At 47.0% G+C, this 21,198-nt stretch overlaps 2 protein-coding genes across 2 annotated transcripts; both read right to left on the bottom strand.

Moving 5' to 3' along the window:
• Positions 1-779: 779 nt before the first annotated feature.
• Positions 780-8,381, bottom strand: LOC138242572 (trichohyalin-like). Its single transcript, XM_069198107.1, has 3 exons — positions 8,306-8,381; positions 6,108-8,114; positions 780-1,271 (listed from the first exon to the last, which is right to left on the bottom strand). The coding sequence occupies exons 1-3, from the start codon at positions 8,379-8,381 to the stop codon at positions 844-846; spliced, it is 2,511 nt and encodes an 836-aa protein (XP_069054208.1). The 3' UTR covers positions 780-843.
• Positions 8,382-9,169: 788 nt separating this feature from the next.
• Positions 9,170-19,612, bottom strand: LOC138242571 (GTPase IMAP family member 9-like). The gene is made up of 5 exons (XM_069198106.1): positions 19,585-19,612; positions 17,752-17,855; positions 14,349-14,508; positions 9,991-10,687; positions 9,170-9,203 (listed from the first exon to the last, which is right to left on the bottom strand). The coding sequence occupies exons 1-5, from the start codon at positions 19,610-19,612 to the stop codon at positions 9,170-9,172; spliced, it is 1,023 nt and encodes a 340-aa protein (XP_069054207.1).
• Between the last annotated feature and the right edge of the window lie 1,586 nt (positions 19,613-21,198).

Raw genomic sequence — 21,198 nt, 5'->3', positions numbered from 1 at the left:
ATAATGTCATAGTAGTTCTAGTGTCTTATAAGTGTATAGCTTGTTGTTAAGTCGTTAAGTAATTACCACCCTAAAGATGTGTACGTGTTCCGTCATGTGTGTGTATATTCTGTGGTTGATAAAGAATAAAGCCTGGTTCGTTTATCGCATCTCCACTGGTCCTTTGTCCTGAGAAGAACCTGTAAATGCTACAATATATTCTGTTACATACAAATATACAATGTCAGAATTATATCCAAAAGTAATCATGACATTTATATCTATACACAAAGAATACCAAAATACAAAGAATAGCAAAATAGAACATTATTTAAAATTAGTGTTCTTCACATGGGGCACTAAGGGCTGGTTTTCAGTGAGTCGGATCTCTTACGAGGAAGAGATCAGTGTTTCAGTGGAGAGTCCTCACTCTGTGTTCAGGAAGTATCCGGTCTTCCTCTCCGGCTGGGAAAGACTGTGTAGATCAGTGACTGACCTGCGGCAATGTCTCTGTGTCTCTCTGTCACTCCGATAAAACTGCCTGAGTTCCTCCTCTCCCTCTCCTGCTCCTGTCTCAGTGTCTTCAGCTCTCTCTCAGCTCCTCGATCTCCTGTCTGTTTCTCTCTCCTGTCTGTGGGCTGTGTGTGTCTGCTCATTGTGTCTGCGGGCTGTGTGTGTCTGTGGGTTGTGTCTGCGGGCTGTGTGTGTGTGAGGGTTGTGTCTGCGGGCTGTGTGTGTCTGAGGGTTGTGTCTGCGGGCTGTGTGTGTCTGAGGGTTGTGTCTGCGGGCTGTGTGTGTTCTCTATGTGTCTGAGTGTTATGTATTCTTGAATGCCTTCAGGTTGTGTGTGAGACTGCGTTGTGACTACTGTGTGTTCTCCTGTGTGTCTGCGGGCTGTGTGTGCTCTTGTGTGTCTGCGGGCTGTGGGTGCCCTTGTGTGTCTGCGGGCTGTGGGTGCCCTTGTGTGTCTGCGGGCTGTGGGTGCCCTTGTGTGTCTGCGGGCTGTGTGCGCTCTTGTGTGTCTGCGGGCTGTGTGCGCTCTTGTGTGTCTGCGGGCTGTGTGTGCTCTTGTGTGTGAGTCTGTGCTGCTCTGGGTTCTCCTCCCAGTAAAGCTCCTATCTGAGCTCCTACTGCAGCTCCTATCACTGTTCCTGCTGCTGCTCCTGATGGGCCCCTCAGGGCTCCTGCTAGGGCCCCTATTGCTGCCCCCAGTCCGGCTCCCAGCGGCACCAGTCTCAGCTCAGAGGGGCGGGGCTGGAGTCCGGGTTCGACTGCAGGGTCTCCTTCACTCACTGCAACAGGAGGAGAGAGGAAGGGAGGTCACAAGTGACACATTTACTACTCACTACCAAACAAGCTAGAGATCAACGATGATGAATCTCATTTCTTTATCCAGCTGATTTCTGAAGGATATAAAATTTCAACAGTACAGCAGAGCAGTCTGTACAAGACACCCACCACTCTGGGTAAAACAGACCTTCATGTGCTCAGTCCTTAAAATGTACAACTGTACAACTCAGGAACAACACCAAACTTGTTAGGATATAAACTTGACCCTTTCCTCATTCTTGGTAGAAGTTGTGTTTCTCCTCCGTATAGACAGGGGCTTCTGTAACAGCTCACAGTGGGACTCTGCAGTCCATTGGTGGGACTGAAACACAGTAAAGTTTGACACCAACACCTGCTGCAACCTCTAACGAAAGAACATCATGTCTGTAAAATCACAGAACTTCAACACTGTTCTCCTGGTACAGCATCCTCACACCTGCTGTCCTCCAACATGACTGGATCAGCTGTCCTCCTGGTGTAACAGGACCGGACCTGAACCACTGGACCGGCTGTCCTCCTGGTCTAACAAGACCGGACCTGAACCACAGCTATAAGTAAAATTAGTCATTTTTGATTTGTACAAAATTAAATTAAATGTGGTATATATTTTGATGTGTACTATTGACATGTGATTTTCAGATCAAAGGGTTAAATTTGAGCAAAAGCACAGAATTTCAGCATCTGTCAGTGGAAATGATTTTCTAGACATGATTAGTCATGTAACAACAGTGTCGTCTGTTGTGTTCAACTCCCAGTGTCAGGTGAACAGAGTTAATCGTGCAAATGGCTGACAGGCGACTCTAGTTGCTCAGGTGTTTCTGTTGTACTAACTGTGAAAACGAGAGCTGTCAGACTGCAGCCTTGGTTCCAGTCTTGAGTGTCTGGGTCTGGCTGTCGAGTCAGGATGAAGACCAGAGAGCTGCCTGTGACAGAAGAGCAAGCAGCTGTGAAGATCAGAGCCCATCAAAGTCCAGGTGGCACTGTAAACGCTGGAGAGAGACCGGGCACCACAATATCAACAACACGTCATGTCTTGAAAAAGACGCGACTGGAGGAGTCAGCCATGGGAAATCAGCAGTGGTTCAAGACAGATGAGAAAACTCCTGAGAGCAGTGAGGAAACTGAGATAGCCATCAGACTGCAGACACCCTCCACAGGTCTGAGGTGAAAACACCTCCATCCAATACGCCAGAGACCTAGAGAGGAGACCTACAGGGGCAACAGTGCAAGATGCACAACTCTCATGGGCTGTTGTCAGGGAGAAGAAGTGGAAACTCCTGGGCGTTTGAGCCCCTTTGAGCTGCAGAGGAAATGACACCCAGAAACACCCGCAGACGGAGAGCCGCCGAACGTGGCTCACAGGATCATATCAGGGGTCTGGGGGCGTCGAGGAGTCGCAGAGACGTGTGACCAAGTAACTCTGATTCACTTCACTGCTGCTGACCTGAAACTGGGGGGACTGAACACAGAAAGTCTTGTCTGACAAAGTTTAACTGTGGAAATGCCGGCCGTCTGTGCTAGAGACTCACTGTGATCTCTCAATGAACACAGTACTGTGCCACTGTGATTTCTCACTTAACACTAGCGCCCCACTCTGATCACAGTACTGTCCCACTGTGACAACACACTGAATACAGTACTGTGCCACTCTGATCACACACTGAACACAGTTATGTCCCACTGTGTCTGTATGAACCCCTCTCTCTCAGTGCAGTGTTCATGTACTGGAGTGTCCAGTCAGTGTTTCTGTATGAACCCCTCTCTCTCTCAGTGCAGTGTTCATGTCCTGGAGTGTCCAGTCAGTGTTTCTGTATGAACCCCTCTCTCTCTCAGTGCAGTGTTCATGTCCTGGAGTGTCCAGTCAGTGCGTCTGTATGAACCCCTCTCTCTCTCAGTGCAGTGTTCATGTACTGGAGTGTCCAGTCACTGCGTCTGTATGAACCCCTCTCTCTCTCAGTGCAGTGTTCATGTACTGGAGTGTCCAGTCACTGCGTCTGTATGAACCCCTCTCTCTCTCAGTGCAGTGTTAATGTACTGGAGTGTCCAGTCAGTGTGTCTGTATGAACCCCTCTCTCTCTCAGTACAGTGTTCATGTATTAGACTCGCACATAAGCAGCAGTGCCCACTGGTTGTCATGGACAGAGGTCTTAGTTGATTCTTCTTCCTGCCTCTGCTGGGGAGCATGGGAACTAGTTTTTTTTCTCCACAGACTGCAACCTGCGTCTACAGTATAACTGTAGAACTGAGCTCATTTATCATTTAATTTCAAACACAAAGAGATTTATTGGCATAACTTATGAGTTTTAGTGTTTCCAAAGTACAATCAAACATTTACAGAAATTTACAGTACAGATATATCATAGGACATTTACAAACCTCACATGCAACATTATTGTGGGATATTTATATACTGTTGAGGAACTCACAGTGTTTGAGGATAGACTGTGCAATTTGTAATCACATTTACAACTCAAGTTCAGTAATACAACAGTATAACTATTAAGGGTTAAAAAGTGCTGAAACATTTTTGTAACAGTTTAATTCTTGTGCAGCTCTGCACTGACAGTTTGGGCAGAGGGGCATTAAGCTGTGTTTTTCTGTGCTAAAGCCCATCTCCACTAATCCCAGAGCCCTTCATTAAAACACTGAGGGGCAGCGTCTGCTGGAAATCCTGTCTGTGAGCAGAAGTGAGTCATGGGGCTCACAGACTGAGCTCTCTCTCAGAACACCCAGACTCTGTTGTGTAGGACAACTGTCTCTTGCCAAGTCTCTCTCTTTGTAAAAGAGTCCAGCTGGTTTCCAAGTGCAGAAAGGAGATTCAGTGTAAGGGACCAGCTCTCTGGCACATCAGCTTCTCCGTACAGGAGTGAGAGATGTGTTACACCTCCCACACCCACTCCCAAACTCCCACAGCCACTCTGAGTTTGTTACCGTCCTGCTGTGATGGAGCCAAACCGTGATCTTCTCCCAGTCTACAGGAATGGCCCTCAAGAAGCTCACAGGGAGGAGAGGAGATGTTTCTTCTGCTGATACTGGTACTGGGCCCCAGGATCTGCTCCAGTCAGGGAGTTTGGCTGAAAAGCACCACTGTTGTGTTGAAGATGGGAGCAGCTGTGCTTGTGGAGAGAGAGAGAGGAGAAGGGATGGAAGATAAAAGACTAGAGAGAAAGAGAGGACACAGAGAGAGCATTGTGAGCTCTCGATCTCAACAAACCCCTCCTTCACAGAGGCGGGCCTGCTCTCTGGTCGTCATGGTGACGCAGGCATTTGAAAAGCATTGTGGGAGAAGACCCACTTCCTGCTTCCTCCTAGATCATCTCCAGGAAGTCTACTGCTCATCAAAGCTGTGGCTGTTACAGGAGATGGCAGGGTGTAGATCATTTAGTCCTGTTGTTCAGCTCCAAGCTCAGGGTGTTCAGAGTCCAGACAAGCCTCCTTCACCTCCAGACACTGGAAACACAAAGAGAGAGCCGTGTGTCAGTGTGCCGTACAGACAGAGGGTCAGTGATGTAGGAGAGAGACTTTCGGTGTGATCAGGACTTACAGTTTGGGGGCTCCATCTCTTTACTGTGTCTCCTCCTGACAGGCACTCTTCCAGCTCCTCTCTCTTCCTCCTCTTCTACATCGACCATTTTCTTGGCCGACTTCCTCTTCTCTATCTTCTGCAGAAGTTTTCTGTCCATCATGTAAGGAAAGACACTCATTTCTGCCACCATGTCCTCTATCTTCTCCAGCAGCTCTGTGACCTGAGTGCGGTCACCCCTGTTCTTGTTGTTGAGAACATGATACCTGTTCCCACACTTCTCCACCAGCCACTGGAGCTCCTCTCCTCCTCTCTCAATGTGCTGCTCAATGGTTGTGTCTGTCAGCTCATCCCCCCAGGTGAACAGCAGTATTGTGTGTCTCCAGACTCTCTCACTGAGAAGCTCCAGATGTTCCTTCTCTACTCTCCTCTGTTTCTCTCTCAGTGTGATGAGAGGGATCACCAGGAGGAGAGCGTGGGGTCCTGGGGGACACAGAGACACGCTGTACACAGTCTCTTGTTTGACCTGCTCTGAGGTTGACTTTATATTATCCCACTCCCACCCTGGAGTGTCGACCACAGTGATCTTCCTCCCAGCTACTTCACCCTGTCTCTTCTCACACTCCTCAGTTACTCCCTCAGTGTCAAACTCCTCTCTGCCCAGGATGGTGTTTCCTGCTGAGCTCTTCCCAGCCTTTTCACACCCTAGAAGCACAATGTTCAGCTTCAACAGACGAGCAGCTGCTGGGATCTCTGGACGGGGAGTTTCTCCTGGGCTTCTCACTGGATCAGCAACCAAACAAGACAACATCAGTGTTAGAGCTTGTAGTGTTTCAGGGCACAAGAACTAAATCATTTTTTCAGCTGTTCAGCCACTATAGTACTTAAAGGGGATGAAACAAACTCTGCTGTGTGCTTAATTGAAACAAACATGTCAATAAAACAAGCAGATTCTGGGATCTGAGTGCAGAAGATTTAAGTTCCCTTATGTTGACTCCTTTATCAAAAACATCAAAAACTACAGCTTTTGGAGTTTAAAAGACATAAACCAAGATGAACAGAAATGTTATGACAAAAAAGAAAGCAAAGTGAAGAAGAAAGAAATTCAAATAAGAACCACTGCATAGAGACAAAATAAAAATCACAAGATGCAAGACCTCTCTTCAATCTTGACACGATTGCATGTATGCAGTCCAAACTACACAATTCTCTGGAATTTGCAGTTTTACCTCTTAAACTGGGCATCTACCTCCTGCCTTCCTGCTGGGGTACTTACTCTGACCCGGCTCCAGGCTCTGAGGCTGGGAGGACTCCTGTAGCTCCTTCACTCTCCTCTGCAGCTCCCCTTCCCACCTCTCCTGGATCTCCGCCTCCTTTCTCTGTAGCCTCCTGTCGTACTCCTCTCTCAGCCCTTCCTCCCACTGCCTCCTCAGCTCCTCCGTCCTGCTCCTCTCCTCCTGCGCCTCTCGCTGCTGCTCCCTGTATCTCTCCTCCAGCTCCTGCTCTCTCTGACGGTGCTCCCTCTCCAACTGCTGCCTCAGCTCCTCCGCCCTCCTCCTCTGCTCATCCTCCAGTTCCTGCCTCAGCTCTGCCTCCCTCTGCTGCTGCCTCAGTTTCAGCTCCTCCGTCTGCCTCTGCAGCTCCTGCCTGCCCTGCTCTCTCATCCTCTCCTCGTAGTGGAGTCTGAGCTCTGCCAGTCTGCTCTGCTCCTCCAGTGAGTATCTCTGCTCCAGCTCCTCCACTCTCCTGAGCTCCTCAGCCTTCCTCAGCTCCAGCTCCTGCTCCCTCTGCCTGCGATCCTCCTCCAGCTGCCTCCTCAGCTCCTCCTCTCTCTTCCTCTGCTCCTCCTCCTGCTCCTTCCTCTTCTCCTCCATCTCCCTCTGCTGCTGCTGCTCCAGCTCCTGAACTCTCCCCTGCAGTCTCTCTTCATACAGCTGCTTGATCTCGTCCACCTTCCTCCACAGCCCTTCTTCACACCTCTGCTGGGCCTCCCCGCGGTCTTGGCCTCTGTGCTGCTGCCTCAGCTCCTCTATCTTCCTCTCCTGCTCTTCTTCAAGCTCCCTCTTCACGGCCTCCATCCGCTCCCTCAGTCTCTCTGCACACCGGGTCCTGGTCTCCACCACCTTCCTCAGCTGCTCCTCAGTGAGTTTCAGGATGGTCTCCTGCACCCTCCTGTGCTGCTCCTGGTATCTGAGCTCCATCTGCTCAGCTCTGCTGCGCTGCTCCTCCTCGTACCTGCGCAGGAGCTCCTGGTGCTGCGTCCTGTAGCGGAGCTTGATCTCCTCCGTCTTCTCACACTGCTCCTGCTCCAGCCTCTGCCTCTGCTCCTGGTACTGCAGCTGCAGCTCCTGCTCCTTCCTGCGCAGTGTCTCCTCCTGCTCTCTCCTGAGAGCCTCCAGCTGCCTGCGCTGCTCCTCTCCCTGCCTGCGTCTCAGCTCCTCCAGCCGGCGCCTCTGCTGCTCCTCGTGCTCCTCCTTCAGCTGCTCCGCTCTCCTCCTCTGCTCTTCCTCACTCCTGCGTCTCAGCTCCTCTGTCTTCTGACGCAGTTCTGCCTCGTACTCCTCTCTCAGCTCATGCACTTTCTTCAGAAACTCCTCCCTCTCCTTCCTGCCCTCCTCCTCCTCCCTGTATCTGTTCTCTCTTTCTCTCAGCCTCTCCTCTGCATCCTGGTCCACAAAGAAGTCCCTATTGTTTCTGGCCACCATGTCCTCGATCTTCTCCAGCAGCTGTGTGACCTGAGTGCGGTCGCCCGTGTCCATATTGTTGAGAACATGATACCTGTTCCCACAGCTCTCCAAGAGCTGCTGCAGGTCTCTCCCCTGTGTGTCAATGTACTGCTCCACTGTCTCCTGTCCCAGACTGTCCCCGTGGGTGAAGAGGACGATAGTGTGATTCAGGACAGCCTCCCCAAACACCTCGGTCACGGTCAGCAGGGCTCCCTTCTCCTCGTCCGTGAAGCGTCTGGCCCGCAGCACCAGCAGGAAAGCGTGGGGTCCTGGGGAGGACAGCAGCAGGCACCTCCGGACCTCCAGACACACGTCCCTCTGGCGCCCCCTGCTGTCCAGGAGGTCTGGCGTGTCGATGACGGAGAGCTGCCTCCCAGCAGCCTCCCCCCTGCGTCTCTCGCAGGCCTGGGTGACCGCAGACAGGCTGGGCCGGGAGGGGAACTGTGTGCTGCCCAGGAGGGTGTTTCCTGCTGCGCTCTTCCCAGCACCAGTCCTGCCCAGCAGCACCAGTCTCAGCTCAGAGGGGCGGGGCTGGAATCTGGGTTCGACTTCACTCACTGCAACAGGAGGAGAGACAGGAGCATCAGGGAGGTGACACATGAGAGAAGACCAGTCCAGTGTCCCCGTCACTATACTGGGGCATCAGGACCCACACAGACCGCAGGCTGAGAGCGCCCCCTGCTGGTCCCACACACACCTCTCCCAGCAGTAGCCTTAGTGTTTTCCCAGGAGTCTCCCCTCCAGGTACTGGCCAGGCTCACCCCTGCTGGGCTCCAGTGGGGGCTGCCAGCTGGGAGTTGCAGGGTGATAGGGCTGCTGGCCATTATGAAAGAAATTTACATCTGGGAATTATTCTTGGGCATCATGCCCAGAGTCGGCACAAGTACATCGTCCACCCTGACTCTGAACATCAGTGTTCCCCAGTGCTGCAAACTCAGCCCTCTCCTCTGCTCCCTGTTCACCCACGACTGCGTCTCCAGGAACAAGACAAACTCCATCATCACGTTTGCGGACGATACAACGATCATCAGCTTGATCACGAACGGTGATGAGTCCGCCTACAGGGAGGAGGTAGAAACGCTGACAGCATGGTGTCAGGAGAGCAGCCTCTCTCTGAACACCAGCAGAACTAAGGAGCTGATGGTGGACCACAGGAACAGACCAGGCACCCATTCACATCAGTGGGTCCGCAGTGGTCCAGATTCTCAAATTCCTAGGTGTCAACATCACAGGCGACCTGACCTGGACCCACCACACCAACCCCGTAGACAAGACAGCGCCTGTTCTTTCTCCCCAGACTGAAGAAGTTCAGCCTGCCTTCACGCATCCTGACCAGCTTCTACAGCTGCACCACTGAGAGCATCCTAACCGGCTGCACCACTGCCTGGTGTGGTAACTGCTCCGCCCACGAGCTCAGGGTCCTCCAGAGGGTGGTGACACTGGCTCAGAACACTACCGGCTGCGCTACTGAACACACAGGATAACTACTGTGTTAGATGCCTCAAGAAGGCTAGGTCCATCCTCAGGGACCCCAGTCACCCTAAACACAACCTGCTCTCTCTACTACCATCTGGAAAACGGTACTGAAGTATCAGACCAAGACCACCAGGTGTCAGAACAGCTTCTTCCCCCAGGCAGTAAGACTGCTGAACAGCCAACCACAGCAGACACCTGCAGTTACCTCCTTGAACTGACAGGGGGCACTGGCACTCTCAGGACACCTACGAAGAGCACTAAATACCTCCTTCCCTGTACCTTACTACTGTCAAGACACCTCAATACCTCCTACCCTGTACCCTACTAATGTCAGGAGACCTAAATACCTCCTATACTTGTGTTAGTTTCACACAATCTGTGAATTGCAATTGTGTAATCTACTGTATCCCAATGTTAACCCCTATAAATTCCTGTCCTCCAAGTCTTCTATCTCTCTTAACGAGCCTTTAATCGATTCCAATGCTGACAACACCGCTGTGTGCTGTACTGTTCGTGCATCGATCAATAAACCTTGATTGATTGAGTGTTGGTCCGACAGTCTTGAGGAACAGATTACAGAGACTGAGCTGCTGTGTGATGGATTAAATCTCATCTCCCTGAGAGAAAACAGTTCAATTACAGCACAGAGGATTTAAACAGACACAGATCTGTGTGCCACTGTGTTAGTAACGCAGTACAGAGTGGAGCACGGTATGATTTTAATTCCTAACAGGACACAAGATGGTTGAATCTCTCAGTCTGATGAGCAGTAAGATCAGTGACTCAGTAATACAGCACCAATCACACTCACTGGCAGGAGGGATGATGTCTTTACTGTTCCTACTCTTGACAGGCAGTCTGGGCTCCTCTGTCTCTTTCTCCAGCTCCTCTTCCTTCAGTGTCTTTCTCATCTTCTCCTTCAGCTCCTCTTCTCTCCTGCTCCACTCCTCCTCCAACCTCTGTCTCAACTCCTCTGTGTCTCTCTGTCTCTGCTCCTCCCTCTGTCTGATATATTTCTCTAGTTCAGTGTTTATTTCTTTGATGTTAGTGGTGAAGTACTGCCCATAGTTTCCTGCCACCATGTCCTCTATCTTCTCCAGCAGCTCTGTGACCTGAGTGCGGTCGCCCCTGTTCTTGTTGTTGAGAACATGATACCTGTTCCCACACTTCTCCACCATCCACTGGAGCTCCTTCCCTCCTGTCTCAATGTGCTGCTCAATGGTTGTTTCTCTCAGTCTGTCCCCCCAGGTGAACAGCACTATTGTGTGTCTCCAGACTCTCTCACTGAGAAGCTCCAGATGTTCCTTCACTGATCTCCAGTCTGTGTCTGAGTTCAGATTAATCACCAGGAGGAGAGTGTGGGGTCCTGGGGGACACAGAGACACACTGCGCACAACCTCCTCTCTGACACACTTTGGATCAGCCCTTATAAAAGAGGAACCCCAGCCTTGAGTGTCGACCACAGTGATCTTCCTCCCAGCTACTTCACCCTGTCTCTTCTCACACTCCTTAGTTTCTCCCTCAGTGTCAAACTCCTCTCTGCCCAGGATGGTGTTTCCTGCTGAGCTCTTCCCAGACCATCTCTGGCCCAGCAGCACGATCCTGATCTCTGAGAGACGCTGTGGTGCCTCATGGGCATCAGCCTGTCCCTCCCCTGTCAGAGAGAAAGATCACAGATTAATTACGTGATAAAGTTCTCATCACAGATATCTTCACCACTCATCCCATTTAAAATTCACAATAAAAACTTTTCTATATCTTTTCTATTGTCCCTGCCCTGTGAGAGAGGAAAATCACAGATTATTGAGATTATTTTTCTGTGTATTCTCTGTGGTATACAAAAATGTTCTGTTAATGTTATGTAATGTTAATCAGACTGTATTCTTACAACATTGTTATTCTGTATTCTTACAATTTATATAAAATATATGTATTTTTAACTGTTCTCTCAATAGTACATGTTTATTTTTCATCAGGATTTTGTTTCTTAGAATAATTTAACCTCACTGAAAGGTCAGATTTCTCTCATCTGATAAACAACACAGACATTTTTCCAATGTCTTCCTTGCTCATCTTTACCAAGGGTGCCAATACTTCTGGAGAGCCCTGTAGAGTCCCACTAACACTCTGAGTGTCCAGTGGCAGTTCAGACACATATGGGACTCCTGTGTTCAGAATGAACCTTTATACCACCTTATTTTAAAAATACATGTAAAAACTGTAAAATAATTCAGTCCATCCTGATTCTTCAGTAGTGAGTCTAAAATGTCACATTTCATAAAGACATGTTTGGGACTCAGCCACCTGGCTGGGAAATCTCTGTGTTATATAGTTGAACCAGAAAGTGAACTTATGTAATTGTATTGGTACAATAGACTCTTTATTCCTTTATTCAATCAAAATTGAAAAACCTTGGAGTTATATTTGATTCTGGCTTAACATTCGACCCTTCTTTGCAGCAGGTCTCCCTGGTAGGCCAGCGACACGCACAGATGGCCAAGAACAACCCAGGACTCAAGGGGGCGTGCTCAAACTTGTGACCGGTGCCGTACACGGTGTGTTATTGTAATATTGTAATGTACATGATAAATAATTACATCCGTCTTCTCCCGAATTGACTACTGTAATGCTCTACTCGCTGGGGTATCAAAATCTACTCTGAACAAACTGCAGTCTGTCCAAACCTCAGCAGCCAGAATCCTGACGAGGTCTGGTGCAAGCGACCACATCACTCCTATCCTGGAGTCCCTGCACTGGCATCCAGTTAAATTCTGTGTGGACTTTAAAATCCTCACGCTCACCTGTAAGGCTCCGCATGGCTTGGCACCTCAGTACCTGTCTGAACTATTATCGCCCTACTCTCCACCTCACAACCTTCGCTCTGCTAATTCTGCTCTCCTTATTGTCCCCCAAACCTGTCTACACTCTTTGGATGACAGGGCCTTCTCCTGCTCTGCACCCAAGCTCTGAACTCTCTCCCCAAGGATATCAGAGAGTCACCTTCTCTAAACTCCTTCAGATCCAGACTCCAAACCCTCTTCTTCAGAAAAGCCTTTACTGAACTGGTTCCATTCTTCACCCCTCTGCTCTTCTTAGTACCACCATCCACAGTCTCCTCTGTGTACTGTAATTGTGTTTTATCTTGTGTATTCTTCTTATTTATTATTGTCATCCTGTAAAGCGCTTTGAGAAGCCACCTTTAAAGGCACTATATAAAATAAAGTTTATTATAAAATAAAGTTTATTATTATTTATTATTATTATTCCACCTTATTTTAAAAATACATATTGGGACTCAGCCACCTGGCTGGGAAATGTGTTGTATAGTTTCAAACCGCTTAGAAACTATCTATTGTGATCCACACTGAAGAGAACTAGCATGATGTTAGTTTAAAAAGAGTGAAACTGACAAGCTGGAGGAACTGAGTCTCTTTAGTCTGAAGGGAGTGTCCCACACTGACAGGGTGAAGATAGCGAACCATAAATATATACAAAATAATCAACATCCTCAGAGACAGTCAGTCATCATTAAAGACCAGTTAGATATTGACACCTCAGAGCTCCTCAGAATTAACACTGAAACTCAAAACAACACTAAGACTTAAAATCAGGAGTGGGAGGCTCTACTGTACACAGAGGGGGGTGGGAGGGGGGAACAAGCTGCCCAGTCAGGACAGGAGAAACAGCTGCACGAGAACCTGGAATCACTACTAATTATGGGCCAAATAAATTCCTCTGTTGTTCATCTGTACTGATTCCTCTCTGGTATTATCAGCTGTACAATAAACACGGCCTCTGAGCAACAAACAGGAAACGATCATATCTGAGCGTTTCTGAGCATCATGAATACTAACAGTGTGAATCCAATACCATCAGCACACAGTCAGGTTTTACATCAATCATTCTACCTTAAATAAACACCTGATTAAAATATTCAGTGAATTCCAAACAGCTTGAGTTTACAGTACCGATCTCTGATCGCTGACAAGAGAAAGTGAAAGTAAAACAGTTTCTGTCTCTCTCCTAGTTCAGACCCTGTGTGTCTGATACACAGAACACACTCTCAGCAGACAGGAAGACACTTCTCCAGCTGCTGCTGTGCTCTGTGACAGAGAAGAGACCCTCAGTGACTCCCTCACGGACACTCTGACAGGCAGAACAAGAGAAAACTCACCAGGGCTGAGCGCTGAGCTCTCAGACGCCATCTCTCTCCTTCTCTTCCTGCTGATCTGAGGGAGAAGGACTTCCTGTTCTCTTCAGGTAAAGGTGAGCTCACCTGAGCGATGAAGACTCTGCTCTGGCGCCACCTGGTGGATCAGTACAAATGAAACTTAATAAACCGCCAGGAAAATGCATAACGCGTCTCTTCACTCAGGAAACATTCAACATGAAAATACTTTTCACGTGTAAACTCTCATGTGACTCGTGTTGTTCCAGTAACAGGCAGGCTCTGTCAATCCATCAGCTGCTGCAGGTGAAAGGCTCAGGAAATCCAGAAATTTTAAAAGTAACTGAGACAAATCGCACGAGTGTGTCTTAAATACAATGATTAACTGCGAATAGACTGAAAAAGACTCCGTTTTAAACTCACTTCCCCTGTGAACCTGCAGCACTGAGTCAGTGTTTTCTGAAATGTGCTCGTATTTAGAAGAGCTAATACTTCGCATGTGCATTAAACACATACTCTTTTGGGGAACAAACGTGCAAAAACAATTTAAAAGAAACGAGTAGTATTTAGGATTTAGAGAAACAGGTAAAAACATCACCAAGGACATCAGAGTCTCCTTCCCTGAGGTCTTTCACATCCAGACTCTAAAACTTCCTCAATAAAAGAGCTTTAATTTCACGGGTCCTGTGTCAATCAGCTGTTTCCTCTCGGTGCGGAGTCTTCCTCTGCAGAACACGATAAGAAGGCACTTTAAAAGGCGCTATACGAGATGAATATTAATGTCCATCTTCCATCTCACTTCAGCGTTGTTAATTTACCTGCGCAGAAATGAGGAAGTATATATATATAAACAAACTCCGTGTGTACAAAGAGTCAATCGTGCTGTTTTTCTAGAGTTTCTCCACAAAGCTGTATTCCAGACCACACGGATCAAGAGAGAGAAATTGTTCGGGGATTTAAATACGGTTTAAAAGAAACGGAGATGTTTTAAACAAGCTTCGGTGTACGATGAGCTTTCAGGAGCTGATCCTATATCCTGAAAGCGTGACTTGCGAGCAATTTCCCGATTTCAGGACCGAAAATCCAACATTTCTCGCTAAATCGACACACCGTGAGAAGAGAGAAGAGTTCAGAAGTATCTCCTCACCTTCGGTGCGGCCGGGCCGGCGCTCTGACCGCTCCAGCAGGACTGCAGGCTCCGGTCCGCAGGTTGGAGCGCAGTTTACAGGAAAGGAGCGGAACCGGAGGAACCGGGACTCGGGAATGCGGAGGAACTGGAGGCGCAGCTGGGAGCGAGAGCCGTAATACTGCGAGAATAGGCGCCTCCGCAGCCTGAGAGATTCGCACGTCCACGACCCGCCTCGCCCGGCTCTCGCAGGGAAACCCTGTACGTCCACGGAGAGGACGGGCGGGTTCCACGAGTGTACGTGTCCAGACCACTCTGAAGAGTTTCCTCTGTGGGGCTGCCGTGTACTGGTGGTGATCGAGGCTCCAATAAATGCAGGGACTTCTAGAGTAGCGATAATACGGTAGGAGAGCTGACAGGTGTCTGTATGGGACTCCTATAGTAGAGATAAGACGGTAGGAGAGCTGACAGGTGTGTCTGTACGGGACTCCTATAGTAGAGATGAGACGGTAGGAGAGCTGACAGGTGTGTCTGTACGGGACTCCTATAGTAGAGATAAGACGGTAGGAGAGCTGACAGGTGTGTCTGTACGGGGCTCCTATAGTAGAGATGAGAGGGTAGGAGAGCTGACAGGTGTGTCTGTACGGGACTCCTATAGTAGAGATGAGACGGTAGGAGAGCTGACAGGTGTGTCTGTACGGGACTCCTATAGTAGAGATGAGACGGTAGGAGAGCTGACAGGTGTGTCTGTACGGGACTCCTATAGTAGAGATGAGACGGTAGGAAAGCTGACAGGTGTGTCTATATGGGACTCCTATAGTAGAGATGAGACGGTAGGAGAGCTGACAGGTGTCTGTATGGGACTCCTATAGTAGAGATGAGACGGTAGGAGAGCTGACAGGTGTGTCTGTACGGGACTCCTATAGTAGAGATGAGACGGTAGGGGAGCTGACAGGTGTGTCTGTACGGGACTCCTATAGTAGAGATGAGACGGTAGGAGAGCTGACAGGTGTGTCTGTATGGGACTCCTATAGTAGAGATGAGACGGTAGGAGAGCTGACAGGTGTCTGTATGGGACTCCTATAGTAGAGATGAGACGGTAGGAGAGCTGACAGGTGTGTCTGTACGGGACTCCTATAGTAGAGATGAGACGGTAGGAGAGCTGACAGGTATGTCGATACGGGACTCCTATAGTAGAGATAAGACGGTAGGAGACCTGACAGGTGTGTCTATACGGGACTCCTATAGTCGAGACGAGACGGTAGGAGAGCTGACAGGTGTGTCTGTACGGGACTCCTATAGTAGAGATGAGACGGTAGGAGAGCTGACAGGTGTGTCTGTACGGGACTCCTATAGTAGAGATGAGACGGTAGGAGAGCTGACAGGTGTGTCTGTACGGGACTCCTATAGTAGAGATTAAGACGGTAGGAGAGCCGACAGGTGGGTCTGTACGGGACTCCTATAGTAGAGATGAGACGGTAGGAGAGCTGACAGGTGTGTCTGTACGGGACTCCTATAGTAGAGATGAGACGGTAGGAGAGCTGACAGGTGTGTCTGTACGGGACTCCTATAGTAGAGATAAGACGGTAGGAGAGCTGACAGGTGTGTCTGTACGGGACTCCTATAGTAGAGATGAGACGGTAGGAGAGCTGACAGGTGTGTCTGTACGGGACTCCTATAGTAGAGATGAGACGGTAGGAGAGCTGACAGGTGTGTCTGTACGGGACTCCTATAGTAGAGATGAGACGGTAGGAGAGCTGACAGGTGTGTCTGTACGGGACTCCTATAGTAGAGATGAGACGGTAGGAGAGCTGACAGGTGTGTCTGTACGGGACTCCTATAGTAGAGATGAGACGGTAGGAGAGCTGACAGGTGTGTCTGTACGGGACTCCTATAGTAGAGATGAGACGGTAGGAGAGCTGACAGGTGTGTCTGTACGGGACTCCTATAGTAGAGATGAGACGGTAGGAGAGCTGGCAGGTATGTCTATACGGGACTCCTATAGTAGAGATGAGACGGTAGGAGAGCTGACAGGTGTGTCTGTACGGGACTCCTATAGTAGAGATGAGACGGTAGGAGAGCTGACAGGTGTGTCTGTACGGGACTCCTATAGTAGAGATGAGACGGTAGGAGAGCTGACAGGTGTGTCGATACGGAGACTGTTTTAACTGTGCGTGTGTAGCAGTTATTGAATATGAATGTGTGATTTATTTTGTATTGTATTGAGAGCAAACAATTATATCAGCAAACAAACTTAAATGAAATAAATGTCGATACAATATTATCTGCATGTTAATAAACACGTGAGTGGGATATATTTTGTGACGTGTTATAAATGGTACGTTGTGATGTGTTATACTGTACCTGGGAAATACAGTGATGTGCGATGTTTTTCTTATTTTTTGTAATAGAATAATGTGTTTTTTTGTCTAATCTTTTTTTGTTTGCATTCTGTTTAAATGTACAGGAGTGCTGGGTGTCCATACAAAATTCCCTCAGGAAACAACAATCTGATCTCTACAGTGTATCATGATTAGATGTTACATCAGCTACAATTGTGTTTATACTGTGTGCTTGTTGTGATGAGTATCCTACAGACAGGACTCACTACAGTCTATAACAGCACAGACTCATTTATATCTCATTTATATACACTGTGTGCTTGTGGTGATGGGTATCCTTCAAACAAGACTCAGTACAGTCTATAACAGCACAGACTCATTTATATACACTGTGTGCTTGTGGTGATGGGTATCCTACAGCCAGGACTCAGTACAGTCTATAACAGCACAGACTCATTTATATACTGTGTGCTTGTGGTGATAGGTATCCTACAGACAGGACTCACTACAGTCTATAACAGCACAGACTCATTTATATCTCATTTATATACACTGTGTGCTTGTGGTGATGGGTATCCTACAGCTACAAACAACACACAGGTGTCACAGGTGTGGAGGTAAAGACCTTTCCTGGAGGTATAAACACTTACTTTGGTTCTGCTAACTTCATCAGGCTCATCTCCCCCTGAGAGTGAGTCCCCAGTCTCAGGTATCCGGAGTGACAGATGTGTCTGTCTCAGTATCACAGGTGGTACAAACTGTTGAATACAGCTGTCTGATCTTCTGAGAGGACCTGGCTGCTGTTTTGACACCATCATCATGATTATGGGCTCGTGATGGATCAGATGCGATGCTGCTCACTGTGTTTAGAGTCCACTGTGACTCTCACGCCGTGCGGACATCTGGGTTCCTCTGCGTGTTCAGGAGCCCTGTTTCCTGTATTTTAGAATATTGACTTCATATCGAAGTCTTATCACACTGCTGGAGAAAGTGTGGATCATCCTGGATCAGAAGGGACAGTCAGTGAATCCGAGAGGACTCTCTTCCTGTTATGAACTCATGACTCGCACTGATACTCCTACATCCTCTCCATCTTCGGGAAGGACATCGCTGAGAACATCCTCGTCACGTTTGTGGACTGGAAGGACATCCCTGTCCTGGGCGACATCGAAGCCGCGGGCCTGCCCTGCCGCAAGAACCAGAAGGGCAAAGCGACGCACTTCGACTTTAAGAAACACATTTAAACCAACAAAACTACAATTTCACTCAAAATGTCAGACGCCAACTGAAATTAAAGTGGCCTTCGAGATCAGTTCAGTGAGCTCAATAATAAACTTTTACACCAACAGACCCACAATTTCACCACAAACACATGGAGCTTGTGTCTGTGAAGGTGAAGTGTGAGACGATTCTGTCATCAGGAGGGAGGGCCACAGCAGTACAGCAGAGAGAGCCATCACTGTTACCCACATACTCTCACACCGGTCCCATGTAGAACTGCTGTATTAAACTGTCTGGTGAAGAGACGCGTCTGAGACTTCTCATGATCAGGACAGGTCACAGTAAACATGCAGAAAGTGATGGTGAATTCTCGTTTCGCCTGTGTCTTATTTACTCGTTGTCAAACATGCCAGTCTGTGTTATTGTGCGTTTTGAAAAGTGGTTGTCGATTTCTTTAAATGTTTCATACAAAAATGCTATTTGGAGAGTAACTAATTAGATATTCCCCTTGACTGAGGATGTGTACATTCATCCATCAGGACTGGTAAATTTAAAAATGACAGGAGAGAGCGCCTCCTACAGGCGAAAGGCAACATCACAGCAGCAACGTGTGAACAATAAGACTTTTACACCCAAAAACCACAATATCTCCACAACCCCACAAGCACAATGATAAAAAGACACTTTTACACAATTTCACCACAAACCCGTTGAGCTCAATGATAAACACTTTTACACAATTTTACAATGATAGACACTTTTACACAATTTCACCACAAATCCGTCGAGCTCAATGATAAACAGAATTTTTACACAATTTGACCTCAAAGCCGTCGAACTCAATGATAAAAAGACACTTTTACACAATTTTACAATGATAGACACTTTGTACACAATTTTACCTCAAACCCGTCGACCTCGAAGATAAAAAAATTTACACAATTTTACCTCAAACCCCACAAGCTCAATGATAAAGACATATTTAAACAATTTTACAATAAGTAGACACTTTTACACAATTTTAACTCAAACACCCTGAGCACAATGAAGAAACACACATTTACACAATCTGACCTCAAACCCATCAAGCTCAATGATAGACACTTTTAAACAATTTCATCACAAACCCCCCAAGCTCAATGATAGACACGTTTACACAATTTTACAATGATAAACCGACATTCTACACAATTTCACCTCAAACCCATCGAGCTCAATGATAAACAGACACTTTTACACAATTTCACCTCAATGATAGACACTTTTACACAATTTTACCATGATAAAGACACTTTACACAATTTCACCACAAACCCTCCGAGCTCAAAGATAAAAAACTTTTACAGTTTTACCTCAAACCCCCTGAGCTCAATGATAAAGAGACGTTGACACAATTTTACAATAAATCGACATTCTACACAGTTTTACCTCAAACCCGTCGAACTCAATGATAAACAGACACTTCTTACACAATTTCACCTCAATGATAAACATACACTTTTACACAATTTTACCTCAAACCGCACGAGCTCAATGATAGAGACACTTTTACACAATTTCACCACAAACCCCTGAGCTCAATGATAAAAAGACACTTTTAAACAATTTCATCAAAAACCCCCCGAGCTCAATGATAGACACTTTTTACACAATTTTAACCTCAATGAAAAAAAGACACTTATATCACCACTTACCTTGGTGGTGGTGGAGGGGAGTCCTCATTCTGTAAAGCACGTACAGTGGAGTGTCCAGAAAAGCACTATGAGTGTAAGCAATTATTATTACACAATTTGACCTCAAACCCGTCGAGCTCAATGATAAAGACACATTTACAGTTTTACAATACGCAGACACTTTTACACAATTTCACCATGATAAAGACACTTTTACACAATTTCACTACAAAGCCCCCGAGCTCAATGATAGACACTTTTTCACAATTTCACCACAACCCCCCCGAGCACAATGAAAAAAGACACTTTTACACAATTTCACCTGAAACCCCCTGAGCTCAATGATAAAAATACACTTTTGCACAATTTCACCACAAACCCGCAGAGCACAGTGAAAACGACACTTTTACACAACTTTACCACAAACCCCCCGAACTCAATGATAGACACTTTTACACAATTTCACCTCAAAACACCCCGAGCTCAATAATAAGACACTTTTACACAATTTTACCTTAAACACTGGGAGCTCAAAGATAAAAAGACACCTTTGACACAATTTTACCTCAAACCCGTTGAGCTCAATGATAAAAAAAGACACCTTTGACACAATTTTACCTCAAACCCGTCGAGCTCAATGATAAAAATACACTTTTGACACAATTTTACCTCAAACCCTCCCAGCACAATGATAAAATGACACTTTTACACAATTTTACCTGAAACCCACTGAGCTCAAAGATAAAAAGACACCTTTGACACAATTTTACCTCAAACCGCACGAGCTCAATGATAGAGACACTTTTACACAATTTCACCACAAACCCCTGAGCTCAATGATAAAAAGACACTTTTAAACAATTTCATCAAAAACCCCCCGAGCTCAATGATAGACACTTTTTACACAATTTTAACCTCAATGATAAAAAGACACTTATATCACCACTTACCTTGGTGGTGGTGGAGGGGAGTCCTCATTCTGTAAAGCACGTACAGTGGAGTGTCCAGAAAAGCACTATGAGTGTAAGCAATTATTATTACACAATTTGACCTCAAACCCGTCGAGCTCAATGATAAAGACACATTTACAGTTTTACAATACGCAGACACTTTTACACAATTTCACCATGATAAAGACACTTTTACACAATTTCACTACAAAGCCCCCGAGCTCAATGATAGACACTTTTTCACAATTTCACCACAACCCCCCCGAGCACAATGAAAAAAGACACTTTTACACAATTTCACCTGAAACCCCCTGAGCTCAATGATAAAAATACACTTTTACACAATTTCACCACAAACCCGCAGAGCACAGTGAAAACGACACTTTTACACAACTTTACCACAAACCCCCCGAACTCAATGATAGACACTTTTACACAATTTCACCTCAAAACACCCCGAGCTCAATAATAAGACACTTTTACACAATTTTACCTTAAACACTGGGAGCTCAAAGATAAAAAGACACCTTTGACACAATTTTACCTCAAACCCGTTGAGCTCAATGATAAAAAAAGACACCTTTGACACAATTTTACCTCAAACCCGTCGAGCTCAATGATAAAAATACACTTTTGACACAATTTTACCTCAAACCCTCCCAGCACAATGATAAAATGACACTTT

This window comes from Lepisosteus oculatus, chromosome 14 (genome assembly GCF_040954835.1).
Source record: "Lepisosteus oculatus isolate fLepOcu1 chromosome 14, fLepOcu1.hap2, whole genome shotgun sequence".
Classification (NCBI taxonomy): domain Eukaryota; kingdom Metazoa; phylum Chordata; class Actinopteri; order Semionotiformes; family Lepisosteidae; genus Lepisosteus; species Lepisosteus oculatus.
Note: the sequence above shows the minus strand (reverse complement) of the source record. Positions and strands in the feature narration are given on the sequence as shown.

Excerpts from the sequence above, each read along its gene's own strand:
- LOC138242572 (XM_069198107.1), bottom strand. The coding sequence starts at position 8,381 with ATGGCCAGCAGCCCTATCACCCTGCAACTCCCAGCTGGCAGCCCCCAC. Across the intron at positions 8,115-8,305 it reads AGCAGGGGTGAGCCTGGCCA|TGAGTGAAGTCGAACCCAGA; the intron begins GTACCTGGAGGG and ends CTCCTGTTGCAG. Across the intron at positions 1,272-6,107 it reads GAGCCTGGAGCCGGGTCAGA|TGAGTGAAGGAGACCCTGCA; the intron begins GTAAGTACCCCA and ends CTCCTGTTGCAG.
- LOC138242571 (XM_069198106.1), bottom strand. The coding sequence starts at position 19,612 with ATGAGGACTCCCCTCCACCACCACCAAG. Across the intron at positions 17,856-19,584 it reads TCCCCTCCACCACCACCAAG|GGCAGGCCCGCGGCTTCGAT; the intron begins GTAAGTGGTGAT and ends TTCTTGCGGCAG. Across the intron at positions 9,204-9,990 it reads ACAGAGGAGTTGAGACAGAG|CAGTCTTACTGCCTGGGGGA; the intron begins GTTGGAGGAGGA and ends TTGGCTGTTCAG.